The sequence below is a fragment of the Odontomachus brunneus genome, unplaced genomic scaffold (genome assembly GCF_010583005.1).
Source record: "Odontomachus brunneus isolate Ranch 3 - 2012 unplaced genomic scaffold, Obru_v1 Obru_scaffold_019, whole genome shotgun sequence".
Classification (NCBI taxonomy): Eukaryota; Metazoa; Arthropoda; class Insecta; order Hymenoptera; family Formicidae; genus Odontomachus; species Odontomachus brunneus.
The window spans coordinates 2906179-2924516 of record NW_022639469.1 but is presented as its reverse complement, the minus strand read 5'-3'; the positions used below and the strand labels follow the sequence as shown (position 1 = coordinate 2924516).

Here is an 18338-nt window from a genome sequence, read left to right as displayed (position 1 = left end):
TCTCTCTCTCTCTCTCTCTCTCTCTCTCTCTCTCTCTCTCTCTCTCTCTCTCACTCTGGCTCTCGCGCTACCGCTCTTAAATTCCCCGTATAATTGCGCGATCGCGTTAAACGGCGCCTCGCTCTCGCATCTATACTAATCGCGCGTGGCCACGTAAAGTCCGGCCGATTGCGTAACGAGCTTAATGTCCAGCGCGCTAAAGCCCAGTAGTGCAATTCTATAACTCGTTATTGTAGTTAACGATAGTTTCGTTATCGTTGCGCAGCTTTTTCGTATCGTAGAAAAGCTGCGTAAGGATAACAAGACTATCGTCATAACGCAATAACGAGTTAGGAATTGCACTACAGGTGTGGTAAGCGCGTCTCATTATTTCGCGTAAAACGCAGCACGTTCCGCGTTCGCACTCGTGCGCGCACGACGGTATTTTATGATGTTTACTAACGCCGCAATGATAATCGGTGGAAAATATCAGCCATGAGAACACAGAAAGGCAGGTTAAATTAATCGGTTAGTTTTCACGTAATTATACGGCGGAGTAATTATACGCGTGATTATCGTAGATGTGGGGTTAAACACGAGTCGAGAAGCGTTTAAAGCACGAGCACGAGCCGCACGCTTCTGAAAGAGTCGAGGTGAAAAATATTGCGAATTTCCGGCCACTTCCGGCCGTTGCAGGTGCAAGCTCGAGGGGCTCCCGCTACTTTCTTGCGGAATCGCGCAACAGGTTGTTATTTATCTAATAAGAAAGTCGTGGTACGTCTGTTTCTCCCCCTCCCCCTCTCTCTCTCTCTATCTCTCTATCTCTCTTCTCTCTCTTTCTCCTACGAATCGTAAGAAGCCGCTGAGGAATTATGAATACGAATGGAAATACGCGCGTCAAGCGAGCATCGAACGGCTCTCCGAAGAAACGTCCGAGTAACGTCTCGAGAACGGCAGGAAGGAGCGAGTAATAGCGAAGTATGTCGTGTCCCGACCCCACCATCATCATCGTGGTAATCGTCGATCTACGACGAGGCGGCCCAGGATCCAGCTGACACTCGACAGGAAGTTGCCACTCGAAAATACCGTGGCATACATCGATGGGCCTACAAACGTTTGCGCTGCGGTAGATGGATAGACAGATAGCTCGTTACTCGGCTCTGTCATTTCACTCGCGTTCACGTTTGCACACGCAGAGCAGCGAATCGTAGTACCGTGGGAGCTCCACGTGTATACCGTAGCTTTTTTCGAAACCGCTAAAACTCTCCCCTTCAGACGCAGAAAGAGAAAGAGAGAGGGTTGACGCTCGGCTAGGTGAGCTCTTCCACGGCCCTTACGCTCAATTAACGTCAGGTGGCTCGTCAGGTGGTTCTCTTCCTTCTTACTCTTGACAATATTCGGGATACCGTAATATCTCCACTAGTTTTTCCAACAGAAGGGTTCCTCTTTGATTCCCGCGATAGCGGCGCAATAAGAATGTTCCGTGTAGACGTAAAAACCGTGGTAAAAATATCGAAGAGAAGTCACGGGAGTCACGGACAGCGTTATTACAGAGGGTGCGAAATTCAGAGGACGTGGTCGCTCACCTCGATCTTGTCCTTAATTCGCAATACTCGCCAGATACTGACGTATTGATTATATGTTCGGGGCAACAGCGCGGTGCTCGCGTACAAATCTCTCGCCGCTAATCAAATGGTGAAAAGGGGCTTTTTTTGCTGACGCGAGAAAGGTAATCATACGTCAAAGCTTATTCCGATCGGGCGAATAGCAAAATCGTGACAAGGGGGGCCAGGGAGAGGAGGACCCTGTGGCGTGAGAGGCTGACCGACCTTACGATTACTCGCGCAGAGACGTGTTTAGAGCGTGCGGGCGTTGAGGCATCGACACCGTGTTCCCAGCTCGCATTTAGCAGTCGCTAAATGCGACTGTCAGAATCTCAGCTCACTTCGCTCGACACGAGGATCCGGTTAACGCGAACGAAATGGTGGAATGTGAGCAGCGAGACTCACATCTGAATCGCTGAATGAGAGATAATCGATATCGGTCTGCCTACATCCCGCTGTTCGGCCGGCTAAGAAAGAGAGGGAGATGATTCGATGGAGAAAAGTCAAGCTGAAAGTAGTAATCGATAAGCACCCGTCGCGCGAAAATGTCAATCGAACCGGGTCGGCCGGCAACGGCTAAGGGGACGCTGGAATCTTGCTGTCAGGCCCGTAACGAGCCGAGTCGCACCCTCGTGTCCTTTAAGCGCGTTCCAATCGTGATGGACAGATTCGAGCGTCTATACCGTGGATATTTTCTCTTCCTAGAAGTACGCGTGTCTAAGCCGTGACGAGAGATAAATGCCGAGGCTATGGCGCATTTGACAGGTGTTCCAGAAATCATTGAATCGTTCGAGTTGTCGTCGCAGTATATTTTGCTTCAATTTTATCGCCTCGTCGACGTGATTGTTCACGCGTAACGGGACATTTCTTTATATCTGCACGAAAAGAATATTATAGCTTTTTTCTTTTTTCATATAAATTCTTTTCTACTTCACTATGTTTTTTGTAGCACGGGAATAGACTGTCAGTAAAAATAAGATAAAAGTACTTATACCCGGACATGTGCTTTGCTCTGGATAATCTTATTGTTTTAACCGTTGTGTTTTGGTATAGTGTGTATGTGTATATTCAATATATACACATATATTTTATACTGATAATTTAAATATATTCGTATTTAAAAAAAGATGAGAGCAATAAGAATATCCAGGATTAAGCGCGTTAGGTATGTTCTCAGACATTAGTATTTTTACCATGAGATCCATTTTACCAAGAGATACAAATAGTAATATGTATAATACACGGAGAAAAAAAATTCGATTATATGAATGTGAAGTTTGGCTTTAATGAGTGAACCAACACGTTTTGCTTTGAGAACTAGAAACTTCATTTTTCTTTCAGCTAAAACGCGTTGGTTTATTTATTATAACCACAAACTTCATATTAATACAGCTAAACTTCTTTTTCTGTGTATAGTATAATAACAATATTTATAATAGTATGATAGTAAATTTCGTTAAAAAATTTTTTAATAGCACATTTTAGTTCTTAAAATAAAAATAGTATGTATAAAGTGAAAGGATAGTGTGAATTAGTGTAGAATATCGATCTATTTCCTGATTACAAAAAATTCTATAATAAATTTCATTATAAAATTCTCTCCGTATACATAGTTGTCTCATCCTAGCGTCACGTTATTCCACATTCAATTCTATATTTCAAATTCAATTTTATATCACGTTTCATACGTTCGACCGCCTAATACTTAAGGCTCGAAATCGCGGACAAATCCTCCGGGAGAACACGTTTTCGCGGTATTGTTGACTATAAAATAGAATACGTGCGAACAGAGGAGTACGTGGAGTCGCGATTACACGTCGGTGAAGCACGTCGTCGCAGGTCGTCGTTCGCTCATCATCATAAAATGCGACTGCATACTTCGTCGAGGTATGAGCAGCGCTAACGTGAATCCTTCGCGCGTCTTAACAACGTCTGCAGCCAGTCAATACATATAATGAATGAGGCACGGCGCGTATTCCCTCTCTCTCTCTCTCTCTCTCTCTCTCTCTCTCTTTCTCTCTCTCTCTCTCTCTCCCTCTATCTCTCCCTCTATCTCTCCCTCTATCTCTCCCTTTCGTCCTCTTTCTCTCTCACTTGCTGGCGCAAAAATGCTGAATCGCAATCGCCACGATCAAGTCGACACGTACGTATGTACGAGCGGCGCATTCCGCGTTACCGCGCACTCCGCGTGCGAACGTGCCTATTTATAGTAGACTCGAAGTAGAAATAACTGCATGTGTCGATACGGCGCTATTAATTTCCCAGCCCCGTTCGTTCCGGCACGTCGCACGAATCCCCCGTTCGTTCCGTTCGTGCTCCTTATCTGCTTGATACATTGACTTGGCCCGCATTAGCGTACGCGACTCGCATTTTAGCCAAGCAAATGCGTCAGATGTCAGAAACAGGTAAACGTCGACATTTCACCAGTGCACACTTTGTGCACACAAACTATAATAATAATAATAATAAATGAATAACTGCTTTCGCAGTTTATTGCGCAATTCCCGTTCGCAGCGTTGCGAGAACGAGTTCGGCGATAAAATTATTTTGTCCCGATTATTTGGCCCGTTACAGATCCTTATAAATTGTACGAAATAATCACAATTTAATAACAAACATAACAATAACTCTCTCTCGTAATTATTAAATCATAATTGTTTGTATTACTACAACTTGCGGCGAATTAAATAATCGCGATTGAAGATACTTTCATGATGCAGTTAATTATTTTAATCGATATGTTTGAAATTCATAAGTTTTCAAACATGTCAAGGTATACGCTGAGTTGCATTATAAAATTATCAAAGGTTTCAATAGAATTCGCAATTGTACAGCATGTGTGCAGTAGATTATCGCACCGAGATGCGATAATCGTTATCGGAGAACGGATATTAAATAATCACATAGTGCAATATAGTGTATTTTATATACTATATTTTATTTTGTATATATTATATTAAACGTAACAACACGTACGTTAAACCATTCGATAACTCATTAAACGGCCCGACGAGATAAAGACGTGCAAAAAGCTTCAAAACATTCAGCCCAACAATACACGTAGGCTCATGTGTACTTCACGTCATAACAGTCGCTGACGCGAAAGTGAGTAGTTCGGTCTACGTCGCGGGTCGTTGTAATATATTCTCACGATACATAACATCTGTTAATAAAAAATGAACAAATTAATTAAGTATTATAATTAATATTTTTTATTGGCACATAGTGAACGTTTTCATACGAATACGATATCTCAGAACTATTCCTATCTCCTGCATTCCGTTCGAGCCATTCGCTCGCGTAGGTATTAATAAATTTCACGATTATTGCAATTTTTAACCGTTGATCTCGTTTATTCGTACACATTACTACGCGTGTCATGATTAAATAATCGGATAAAATTACCACTGAAAGTTGGATATATTCGTCATTTATGTGAAAAACTCAAATACGCGAGACGGGATATTTTCTTCACTGCCGGCGATTTTGTCAAAGACACCGCGCAGTTCTTCATTCGCGATTTTTCACGCGGATCGCGAATGTGCTTCCCCAGCTACCAGAGATTTTTATCGCATTGTAATAGACCTTCATCATATAAATTTATATAGATTCCAGTTACGTTTAACATCGTTAAAATCATTAAAATGTATTACGTCATTGAATGTTACAATGCAAGTGCGACATGGACGACGCAGAAGGACGCACAGGTGCTGAACGTTGGATGTCCTGGACTCAGAGCGATGCTGTTAGCGAGATGTCGGTGGACTTCGACGCGATACGGTGAGTGCTAAATTCCAACACTCACAGAGTGTTCCCCTCAATGATGCATGCATAATTGTAAGCCGCACTGATTTTCGCCGCGACAAAAGAAAGGCGAGTTGCGACACCAGAAAAGAAATCGGTACGTCATACAGAGGGAGAAATGAAAATTGCGCGGGGGCAGGACGAGAGAGGGCGAGAAAACCGCCGCTGTCGGGCACGCGTCTCCATCGGGGTAGCCGACTTAATCGATCGACCTGGAATGCCGCTACTGTCGTACACTGTAGGCCGATTTATTACTCCGCGAGCGTGCACCGTATGGATTTCAGTTAGGGACGGAGACGAGAGGGAAGGTCGACATTCCAGACGCGCGCCGTTGGCGTCCCTTTCGCTGCGCCCATCGGCGCGAAGACGCAGAATTCCGGCATGCGACTCGCGTACCGGGTCGTTCCTATGTGGAGAGCGCGTTGCACCAGTCATTTTTTCGTATAAGTAGCTGGAGCCCTTGCCGACCATATTGCGAGAAAATCTTCGCGGTCACGCGATTCTAAGTCGTGCTCCTTTATTCGTCTCGCTCGTGATAACCCGAGTCGAAATTTTAGCTCCATTTTTTACCTGACCTTTCTAACATCTGTATATTCTGAAGAATCAGTGTAGGTGAGAGCGAAGCAGAGTACCGTATGTCTCAGAATTTGGAACTTACAACTTCTCAGACAACTAATTGTTGCGACTGTTTTTACAAATATGATAGAGGCAGCCTTTTTCTACGCCTCACATATCCATCACACGATCCTGTTAACGTATATTTTGTTTTGCAATAACCAAAATACAAATTCACGGCAGCGTGGCCATCTTGCGTCCGATATCGAGTTCGGTTACCCAGTAGCGCAAGGTAAAGTTATATATAAATGTGACTGGTTAATAGTTCTGGGATCTTTGCAAGAAGTCTCCACAGTTCTCCTGCTGGCCTTTAATTATGAGCCAACTTTACCTCATCTGCTCATATGCTCGATTTTAATCATTTTATGAATGAAAATTGCTCTTATTATCCGAAACAGTATATTATACACTTACAAAAAACTTCTAACTGGGAACATGTCGTTTAACTTTATTCACTCATCGTAAAAAATATTGATAGCAAACTTGGAGAAATTTGAAAATTTACTTTGCTACTACTGAATCAGTTATTTTCTACTTTTTTTTACTGTAATATTGTAATTCCGATTTTAATGAAACTTAGAGGAAAATATCTACACTGTAAAAAATCTTGCGTACACAGCACGTAAACAAATGTTCTAAAAAGTCCACTCTAAATTTTGTTGAAAATAACTCATTCATACGTTCATTCGTATGTTATTTATATTATGTTATTTATATTATGTTATTTATATTACTAATCCGTACGTAATGTAAACAAACACACGAATGAACATATGAATAAATTATTTTCGACACAAAATTTAGAGTAGACTTTTTGGAACATTTGTTTACGTACTGTGTACCGTATGGAGTACCGCAAGATTTTTTACAGTGTATCATTTATATCTAACAGAATCATTTTACGATTTTTTGTATCTACTGTTCCTCTCAAGATAACTATTAAAAGAAACACATGAGTAACATACTCCTGAGGCTATTTAGACCCAGTCTCTCATATATTTAATATACATGGAAGTCCTATTTAACGCTTCAAAATGACAGAAACGCATAAAATGCCACTTGTAGGTAGATTCTAAAGAGAAACTTTCGACAAAGTTAGTAGGTTAAGTAGAATCAAAGAGGTTGATGTAGGCTTCAGAGTATAAAAATACGCGTCAAATAGAATATTGAGGTCAAGTAACATGAAAATTTCGATTCGAGTAAATCCATGAAGGGAACAAGCGAGCCTACTGCAAACTGCAATTTCGAGTAATAAACGCTTCAAAACGCGAGGTTTCGTGTCACCCACCCAGGCTGCGTGTACGTACGACTTATCTCGAGTCCGCGACGCACACATACGCATACACGCACATACATCTCCGCGAAACGCCGTGCAAATTAAAAAGACGACAGGGCGTGCGTGATTTTCTTGTTAATGAGTCGTCGCGCAATACGCATCCCGCCTCGCGCATTGAACGCAGTCACGTTGCGCCACGTCGACGTCGCGCGTTTTCAGGAAAGTCGCGCGCGGCACGCCACACTAACTGTGGAAAATCATGCAACACGTCGCGATATTCGCGGAGTCGCCTCGTCGTCGTCGCGTTGCGCGCACGGAAACAACGTGAGAAATAAAGAGGTCGAATAAGCCAAGCGGCCATCTCCGCGAGGTAGACGACGACAGACCAATTATGCGGCAGCGCGAAATGCCTGCATTACTGCACGCGCATAGAGACGCATATAAGACGCGCGTATTATGCGCACTGGTGCGCCGAGCCCGGTCAGGCGAGGAGGAGCGATCGGCAAATAGCGGAATGTTAACCAAGCTCGTTTTGCACGGGGGCATTCGCGCGAAACCGGAAAGCTCTCGCCGACTGCATCGCCACGTTGTCGTTGTCGTCGGTAGCGGCGGGGTAGTAGTCGGCCGTTTAGCAAGAACGCTCTTTATAATCTCCGCCGCGTGAATTAACCGCGTCCGCGACATCAGCGACAATTGTTATCCAATTGCACCGTGAATTAACATCCCAGCGTTATTTCGTACGCTTTGCGTTTGCGCGCCGCCGATTTCATCTCTAACACAATAGATAGGTAGGTAGATATGGTTACGTATATGTACGAAGCTATCATGAGCAAGCAACACGATAGATCTATTCATCATTAATGATATATCTCAACGATATATCTCCTGTGGCTATTACTCAAACAAAGAACCTTAGTTGCAAGGTGCTGTTTCCTGTAATGCCATGTTCTAAGCGAAAACTTTTATCGAAAGAGTATTCCTCTGCTTTCCAAATTTCTTGGAGTGCAATCTCACTGGAAACGAGCGAAAAAAGTCGCAGTATTTCCATTCGAAATGATACTGGAAATATTGCCGCTTGAAATCGCGAGAATGAATGTTTCGCTCGAGTTTGGCCCTTTATTTGGCAATCTTGCTGTCAAGTAACATCAATTTCTCATGAGAACGAAAATATATGCAAGAACGAAAGATCTCGGCGCATTCATTTAGCTCGTGTTGCTTTGGAGTCTGGTTACTTGTTCTATTCGCCGGAGCTCAGCAGTTTCGATTCTTGTCACACTATGATGATACAGATTCATTATAAATTAAAAAAATATCTTTAAAATATATGACTGTATTGAGAGAAGACATATTTACCTCATTTAACTGCCCAAAAAATTTTTTCCTAAAATTTCTTTAAGCCTGCCAAATAAAGAGTTAGAATAGATTCTATTAACTCCATATAAGTGAATCGATTAGAGTGAAATGTCTTTATGATGGTGAACTACATTGGGATTCAAAACTGTTTTGAACACCCTTTTCTCAATGCAATTTAAAATGCTGTTAATGAGAGAACTTATCTTCTGAGAATTAATAAAACAAGGAGAATTAATAAGACAAAGTCTCTCATTGGACTAATGGCTGCGTTTTAAACTGCATCGAAAAAGAAGTGTTGAAACCTAGTGTATATCAAATTTATTCTTCTATTTCGAATGAAAACATTCTGTGATTTAGAGTGGAGATTCACTCCATATGAGTGAAAGACCACTCGAATTCGAGAATGATTCGGTGAAATGATTACTCTCTTTTAAGTGAAATTTCACTTGAAGAAATTTAGAGAATTCTAATGAAGTAGATTATTAGTCGGAAATCTACTTGATATTATACTTTCTTCCTTTCTAATCAAGAAAAACATGTTTACTTGAAGCAGAGTGCTTTCTTACTAGACGAAATTTCTATTAAGAACAAGACTTGTATTGTGGATAAATAACGACATCCTTCTAATTTTAAGAATATTGTGTTTAGTGTATGTTTCTTTTGGTTTTAGGAAAATCCTCTTTCTATTGAAACCATATATTAGAGTAGAATCCTGTAGGGTTCAAAGAATTCCGCTAAGGATAACACAATATTCTTTTTTGGCTGATACACTCTGTCTCTTTCTCTCTTGCTACCTCTGAAGAGAGTGACGAGTCGGCGTGAAACAGCGACTTTTATTCGCGGCATGATTTTTCGCGCCGGTTGCTTTCCCATCCGGATAGAATCGCGCGAGGTTTCTTTATCGCGCAAGTAAATTTCTTTCGTTTTCGAGAGAGCGTTTTCGCTATTACGAGCCAGCCGTAATAACGAGACGGGCTCCTACGCCGTTGCGTATCCGCGCGCGAATACGCGCGTGCATTAGCATAAGCCCGGTATGCGAGATAGTCGAGCGTAGGCGTATATAGATACGAGCGCGAGGGGCATAAAGGGAGCAATAAGATCGGAAAGAAACGGCGGAGGTGGAAGCAGACGGCGGGGACACCGACCGACCGAAAAGGCAGCTATAAGGACGAGACGGGGGTGGAACGGAGCGCGTTATAAGGAAACGGGGTTGCGCAAGGGTGCGTACGGGCTGCATGCGAATGCACGAGCTACCCGATAAGCCGCGCGAGACGAACGCGCGAAGCTATTTCGCACACGCGACGACAGGCGTGAGTTACGAGAGATGAGCGGATAAGGAGAATAACGCGCATAGGTCAGACACTTTCCGTTATCCGGTCGTTTTGTCTGCAAACCGTCGTTGTCGGCTTCTGAAAGCCGGTTTTATCGCGTGGCAGTTTTCAAGTCGATCTCCGAGATCCGACACAATGTGAGCTGCGACTTCTCTGCGAGAAATAATCGAATTCATTTTATATCGTGTATCTCGCTGCATAAAAAAAAATAAATCGCGTGGGTTAATATCGATGTCTGGTGATAATTCGCGGTTTCGCTCGCGAATAAAGAACAAGAGCTACTATAATTAAATATCGCCGGGTATGCTCGAGCTTGTCTCGACCGAAACAGGTTACTTCAATGTTCGCGCGCGCCTCGGCACCTCGGCGATAGACAAAAACGAGCATCTCAACGGCGCCGCGACGATAAGGAGAGAAAGATAGCGCGTGTGCAAGAGAAAAAGAGAGAGAGAGACGACCGAAATGTAGCTCGTATGTCATTTTCGCGCATAAAGTGTCCCATTGGCATCGGAATTCGAGCGCAGCGCGGAACCAGGGTCACGCAGGATTATCTCTCTCCTCTCTCTCTCGTAAGAACCCGCTCTTATAAAATGTCGGCGCTTTCACTTTCACTTTCACGATCGCTTTATCTTTAATTAAACTCTTCGATTATCTTACGCGCAACTCGACGGAATCCGTTTGAGTAAAGCGACTTGAATTCTGGCCGGTGGCGCGGGCATATGCAATCGCCGACTGAGGTTGTCGAGCTAAATCGACCCTCGGGCAGCGAAAGAGTTAATTCGATGGTACATACCGAGACAGGTGATCGAGTGGTCCGCGGGTGGTCGTAAAACGTTTCGCGCCCATGCCGCCCTCAAGACCTCGAGGGCGCAGGGCGGTCCGCTAACCATCAGCACGCCCGGTGACACGTGGCCCTTGTACCTGAGCTGCCGAGTCGCGTCCACCAGAGCTGCGTTCCACCAGCACTTGGAATTCGCTTCCAAGAAGCTCTGCAACAAGCGAGAAAATAATCATTACCATCTACACTAAGAGAAAAAAATAGTTGGAATAACTATAATCTCACTATATTTTACAGTTCGTTTTGGCCTCAAACATATATTTATAGTTCATCTAAACATGAAGTTATAGAATGAACACAGATTTATAGTCACCATCTTATTACTCTATATATATGGTAAAGCATCTTTTGGGAATATAGTTACATGTACCTATATTTGCCAAATATTCCAATTGTATTGACTATATAAAATAGTTAATTTCTCTTACCATTCAATATTTGCTACCTTACTATAGTTTTTATTTCAAATAATTATAGTTCTTGGTAAAAATTTTACACGGGTCAGTTATACTATGCTCATATTGTAAATATTACAAATATTATGATAACATTTACTATAAAAATTATATTCCTAACTATAATCTTTTTACTATGCCATTATAGTTCCAAATATCATACATTTTTCTTTCAATGTACGTTTTCGCAACATAGCAAAATTTATTCCGCAACAATTATACACTGTCAATCCCTACACTGAGAGAAAAAGTTCAAATTAAAATTATAGTTATTTTTTACCCCAATCATATTTTTTCTAGCAAATTTTCTTTGTAGTAAAAATTATTATCAGTAACGTTATAGTAGAATTTAATTAAAAAAAAAAGATTTTCTCGGCTATAATTTATAGCAATTATTTTTCTACGTAATTGTAGTTACAAATACAGAAGATTTTTTTCAGGAGGAAAATTTACCGAAATACAGTTGCCTACGGTCGACTACCTTAAAATAAACGCTCCGTATCCCATACATGACAATTGCATACATGAGATAGAATGCTGCATTTTATAAATTTCTATGTTTTACTTTAGTAAGTTTTATTCTTTATTAAGACAAAAAGTAAATTTGTCATTCCTTCTTTAGAAGAACTCTAAAGAAGAAATAAATTCAGGATGTATCAATCTTTGTAAATAGTTCAAAAAGGAAATTCAAATATCAAAATCGGGTTCCAACGGATCCTGATGGTATACCAAGAGTGAAGATGAGATAATTAATTTGTACCTGAGCTTCCGATTCGACAGATTTGTACTGCTTAATTTTCATTCACTTATTCTTAAAAATGTCCCTATACGCTTCGCTCTCTCGCAGACCAGTAAGGTTTATATACTGCAGAAAAATATTGCGCTCGTAGAATCGTATAACTGCGGCGATAACTATCATTTGCACACTCCTCACATGTATTCCGCATTACCAATAAAGAAAGCTGTTTCACGTCGCGCAGGCAGAAGGCTCGCGCGAGTTATCCCCTAAAATATGGCGCGGTCGCTAAGTGTTTATCTCCATGGGGGCCGTATGGCGTCTCACCCTCGTCGTAACTCGGGGCGAAACGACCGCTGCCAACCCCGGGCGCTTCGCAGAATCCCCGTCGTAGTTTCGCTTCGCAGAATGAGCCGTGATAGGATCGAGAGCCCCAGACAATGCTCATAAACGAACCGCCCTTCGGGATTTTCCCCGATCCTGTATTCTGCCCTCCTCGTCCGGCTAAATCATGAAATTAGTACGGAGTGCCGGAATCGATCGGCACGAGCCGCGTTGATTTATTGCAGTTCCTGCACGAACGATCGTGCAATCATTCCCCGGATAGACGAAAAGTGTTACGGTGCTTTCCTATTGCGAACGACGATTGGATACACACAGAGACCCAAAACCCAACTAGAAATTTATCCCATCATCCTGATCAGGTTGAATCCAATCAATCATCTGGTTTGTATAAGGTGATATTATCAAGTCCTGATAAGTCATGTATAATACAGCGTGGCAATCAAGACTTTATTGATAATAAAGATTATTAATAATTAGTTCCTTATTTGTAATTAGGACACGATAACATCAAATCGGTTGGATCTTGATCAGGACCATGGGATAAATTTCTAGTCAGGAAGAATCCTGAGCCTTCGTGATAGTGTTGATTTATTGCATCCGTGGCGTTTCATACGTGGAAAAAAAGAATTAGCTGCGGCAGCAAAAATCTATGTATAGTAGCTAAATCTCGCTGTAACATATAGATACTAGAAATATAGTTCTTCAAGTCAGAGTTAAGCTGCAGTATTTTAGTCTTAGAACTGATTTCCACTAGAGTTTCTCTCTCACTCCCACTCATGTCATCCCTAAAAACAACGTATAAAATGCGGATCAATCAGAAATCATCATGCTTTGCCCTAATTCGGAAACTAGAGAAACTCTACTTAAAGGTATAACTGCCAGTAAGCTTATATTTAACTGTGAAACCGATGTAGTGGCAACAGTAGCGAAAATTTTAGTTTACAGCAGCAAATTTTTCGTTAGAGCAACAAATACAACTTTAGCAAACGATGATTAGCTGCGATAAGGAAATCTTTTCTTTTTTCCGCGTAGCTTAACCAATAACTGTCTTCGTAGCATAAGAGGTGTCTATCTTGTTGCCAAAAGAAATTGTATCGTGGAATCGACTGGACCATTGATTAAATTTCGCCGATCAACAATGACCGGCCGATGTGGGTGGAACAATGTATCGTGGGATAATGCACGAGGCGATCATTAGAATCCCGCAGTGGCGTCGATCCGAGCCGCGCTCCGCGACCGCGTTTTCGTCCAAACGAGGAAACGACGGCACGGGACAGAAACGTCGAGGCACGGAGTTTAATTTAATCCCACGTAAAGAACACAATGCGCGCGCGCATAAGATGATGATTTTGCATCTAGCGCAGGGTAAGAGCGTGTAGGATCCCGCGGACTTTCACCATCTGGAAGTCCGTGTAGCGGATCGCGGACGGCGACGGCAGCGGAGTTACTACCGAATGACGGAACCTCCGTGCCGCTGCAAATTACACGTCCGCGATCGATCTGATTCGCGAGCCGCGAGAACGGCCAGCCTCGTTTTGTGCCTGTGCAACGGTGCAGCGCAAAACGTCCACCCTCGCCAAGGCTGCGCGTTCCGCATCCCGTCGTAGAGATAGGATAACTCGTGTGCTCGGCGCCCCGCGCTGCAGTCGACCTGCCGTGAAACAATCCGCCGCGAAACTTTTGTGATTTTGCGGTAACGCTGCGTATACCGGTGCGGGCACATCATCTTTTACGTGACGCTGTGTCTAGTCGCTCAGTGTTGCGCAATCGGGGCGATCCGTGATTTTCAGATTCAATTGTATATTTTCATGTCAGGGCGATCCGCCGCCGCACAGTGAGGTCGATTTCATATCACAAAAAAGGCTAGAGCTTCGAGATTTCTACTGCTTTCGATCCTTTTTTCTTTTTGAATGGAAGCTCATGAAATTTGGAACAACTGTGTTAACTCAGATTCTCGTCTTTTGCTTCTCTTCTTGTAAATCAGACATAAAGAAGTTAGATTTAGAAATATTTTCCAGATTTGAAAAAAGCTATACAAACTAACCTGGTTCGCTGAATCTTAACTTAACAAATGAAATTAATTGGAACAGAATCTGATTTTAGTAAAAATACTGAATTAAATAAAACAAAATTATTATTGTCATGTCATCAATTTTTTTTTATTAATTATTATTCAATATATAACAGATTTTTCCGTATCTATCGTAATTATTTGATCGAGAAAAGTTTCTATATAAATCTAACTTCTTTATATATACAGGATGGTCCATTTAAATAGAACACCTTAAATATTTCACTTATTTTTGATGATACGGAAAAATGATTCAGATGAAAATAGAAGGGTGTCGAGGGGGATACATTTTAGTCACGTTGTTTTTTTTCTAGGTGAAGGCGCTAAAAAGATATGAGGGACATCTTCACTTTTTTAAATGGAATTATGATTTTTTTATAAATATAATTTCTCTATTTATTTTATGTATAAAAATACTAAGAAGTATAATTGTCGAAAAATCAATAGTTTACAAGATATTTTTTTTACCTCATTCTGATAAAAAATTTAGTCAAGGAGATGTTCAAAATAATGTCCTCCGCCTTCAATATATTTAAATCCCATCGATTTTTTTGTTTGGGAAACGTTGAAAAATATTGTTTTCAAATATGTACACAAGAGAATATGAAAAAACGTATTTTGGAAACACGTGCGAGTATAAATTCAGAAAGAATAGAAAATGTAAGAATATCATTTATGTATCGTATTCAAAAATATATCGAAATCGGAGGATATCATGTTGAACATCTTGACTAAATTTTTTGTCAGAATAAAGTATAAAATATCTCGTAAACTATTGATTTTTCGACAATGTTACTTCTTAGTATTTTTATACATAAAATAAATAGAGGAATCATATTTATAAAAAAAAATCAATTCCATTTAAAAAAGTGAAGATGACCTTCATATCTTTTTAGCGCTTCCACTTAGAAAAAAGCAATATGACCAAAATGTGTCCCCCTCGACACCCTTTCATTTTCATCTGAAACATTTTTCCGTATCATCAAAAATAAATGAAATATTCAGTGTTCGATTTAAGTGGACTACCCTGTATATATCTCTGATTTAGAAGAAGGGAAACAACAGGCAAAAATCTGGCTCGACAAAGTTGTTTCGAATTTCATTAGCTTTCACTGAAAAAATACTTATCGAAATCGATTCAAATTCCAAGACTGCAATCTCTTTTGAAACATGAAATTCCATTTGACCCTACTGTGCACTGCCGGCGCGCCGTCGTGAATCGCACGTCGCGATGATATTACTTAACGTCACGAATGCGCCTTCGATTACAATGGAATTCTTGCATTTGGATTTATTGCAACGGCGCGAACGATAACTCGATCTTTCGCAACCGGCGCGATTACGACACGGGACGCAGATTTTCGACGCTCCGTCAAGGAAGAAATTATAATAAAGGTGAGGCGCGCGCGCGCAGGCCGGTTTATTAAATCGCCCGGACAGACCGCGATTTTCAGCAGGTGAAACTTTTCGATTACGTCAAGCTGCTTCCTCGAGAACCCGCGCGCGCGCACGCGGCAGCACGTGGGAGCATGATGTCGAATCAACCGAGCGGACACGATCGATTTCACGAGATCGTACTTACCTTGCCCGGTCTCTTTCTCCCGCGATCGAGACACCTTCCACAATCGAATTACTTGACGCTTCGTTTTTTCCGGCCGGTTGAACACGATAAACGGGAGAAAAGCGCCACTTTCGCAATTTTAAGAAAATTTCGTCCGTCTTAATCGCGTCTCTTTCGTAACCGGCTAGATTACACGGAAACGTCCTTAAATGTCGAATCGCATTATGACTGTGTCGAAAGTCAAATCACTCACGGAAAGAAACAACAGCGTTGATGTAACGGAATTTTCTGTTACTTTTGGGCACCAGAGATGAGAAACCCGGTTGTAGGAACAGAAAAAGATTCCCGTAGGAAGTTTCTACTCAGGCAATTGTTCTCAGTTATCTCAGGCGAGTTTTAATGCAGCTGAATGCTCGCTGACGAGGAACAATATCTCTGTTACCGTGACCGAAAATATTCGTTTGAACATTCAGCAGTATTAAAACTTGGTTGAATTAACCGTAGAACAATTCCTGTAGAAATCTTCTACAGGAATATCTCTGTTCCCACAATCGAGCTTTTCATCTGATTCCTATTCTTACCAAGCAGCGGGAGAATCAATATACTAACGGATGTTATCTTTGCCGGAATGATTTCCGGATGTTATTATATCCAAACGTACACGGAGAAAATATTGCAGTAAAAATTACGTTAAAGTTTCTTGCTGCACGTCGGCAGTGGCTTCAAATTCTGGCAACTCGATAAAAAGTGTGTATAAAAAATGTTATGCATGTTTTGTACTTTTTCCTGCAAAATTAATTTTACTAATTAATAATAGTTAGTAGTGGCAGTTAGTAATCAGTAATAGTAATTATTAATTATTTGAATGTTTTTTATATCATATATTCGGTAGATCGTCAAATTTACTATTTCTATAGTAATTTGTATACTACAATTTCAGTATATTCCAGCTTCGGAGAAAACGTTACAGAAAAAAATATAAATCTTTAACGTAATTTTTACTGCAATATTTTTTCTGTGTACGTTTGGATATAATAACATCCGAAAATCACTCCGGCAAAGATAACATCCGTTAGTATATTGATTCTCCCGTTGCTTGGTAAGAATAGGAACAAGATGAAAAGCTCGATTGTAGGAACAAAGATATTCCTGTAGAAGATTTCTACACGGAAAAAATATTTCAGTAAAAATTACGTTAAATTAAATTAAATTAAGTTATAAATTAATTAATAATAAAATTAAATTAATTTATATTTTTTCCGTAACGTTTTTTCCGAAGCTGGAATATACTGAAATTGTAGTATACAAATTATTATAGAAATAGTAAATTTGACGATCTACCGAATATATGATATAAGAAACATTCAAATAATTAATAATTACTATTACTGATTACTAACTGCCACTACTAACTATTACTAATTAATAAAATTAATTTTGCAGGAAAAAGTGCGAAACATGCATAACATTTTTTAACAAATAAGTGACACAATTATGTATATAATAATGATGGTGATGATAATTTTGGTATGCTGCAAGATCACGAAAATTTTGTTGCAACAATATTGCTCCCTGTATAGTCGGTTGCAAATCGGTTTACACACTTTTTATCGAGTTGCCAGAATTTGAAGCCACTGCCGACGTGCAGCAAGAAAGTCGCGCGGATATATAAAAATATCGCGTTGCATCGCGGAATGCGTGTGGGGCGGGCGACACACAGGATATGCCGATAAAGTAGACGCTCTTATGTTGTTCCTGGGAGTACTCTAACCGTGAGAGTGCGACAGTTCTGAGTTAACCATAATTAGTGCTGAACCAGCCACCATGTCTCCTGTATCCAGCCCAGCGGCACGCCAGCTAACTGTGCGAAAAAAAGCGAGCTTTGATAGCGGGCATCGCTGAACGCGAATTGGCGTTCGCCATATCGCGTTCGACTCGCTCGTCGCGTTTCACCGGACGATAACGTTATCTCCGCGCCGAGGATGGGGCTTCGTAAATTCGCGCAGTCTCACGTAATCTACAAACCGCGAACGTTGCGCATTAGTGTACCTCGTGCAAGAGAGCTGTAATATCAAGAAACAATAAAAAAAAGATCATAAATAAATTATCTCATAATGAAACTCTTCAGCGATCGCGGGTCTCCTGGTAATAACGGTTCCGAGCGTATTGAATGAATTCGATGACACCAGGAGGAAACGACAAGATATTCCCGCGATTATCTCGTATTTCTCCTCAACCTTGTGCCCCCTAACTGCCCGAGAAGATTATAAGCTACAGATATCGATTGCTCGGAGGGGAGGGAATAGCGAAACGTAGAACGGCCGGGATATATTCTCGCGGAGGGTGAATATTTGGGAAAGCGCAGGATCG

The 18338-nt window shown here is 41.2% G+C and overlaps 1 protein-coding gene and 1 long non-coding RNA gene across 3 annotated transcripts in view; one reads left to right on the top strand and one right to left on the bottom strand.

Annotated features, from left to right (window-relative positions):
- LOC116841987 (storkhead-box protein 2) overlaps positions 1 to 18338 on the bottom strand; it is a 142629-nt gene that overhangs the window by 43342 nt on the left and 80949 nt on the right. For both annotated transcript variants that reach the window (XM_032810602.1, XM_032810603.1), the window contains exon 3: positions 10756 to 10951. In XM_032810602.1, coding sequence (XP_032666493.1) covers positions 10756 to 10951 — 196 coding nt within the window. The remainder of the gene's footprint in view (positions 1 to 10755; positions 10952 to 18338) is intronic.
- The window catches only part of LOC116841989, a 105236-nt gene continuing 91783 nt past the window's right edge, over positions 4886 to 18338 (top strand). Inside the window, exon 1 of the long non-coding RNA XR_004377645.1 lies at positions 4886 to 5363. This is a non-coding gene — a long non-coding RNA (uncharacterized LOC116841989). The remainder of the gene's footprint in view (positions 5364 to 18338) is intronic.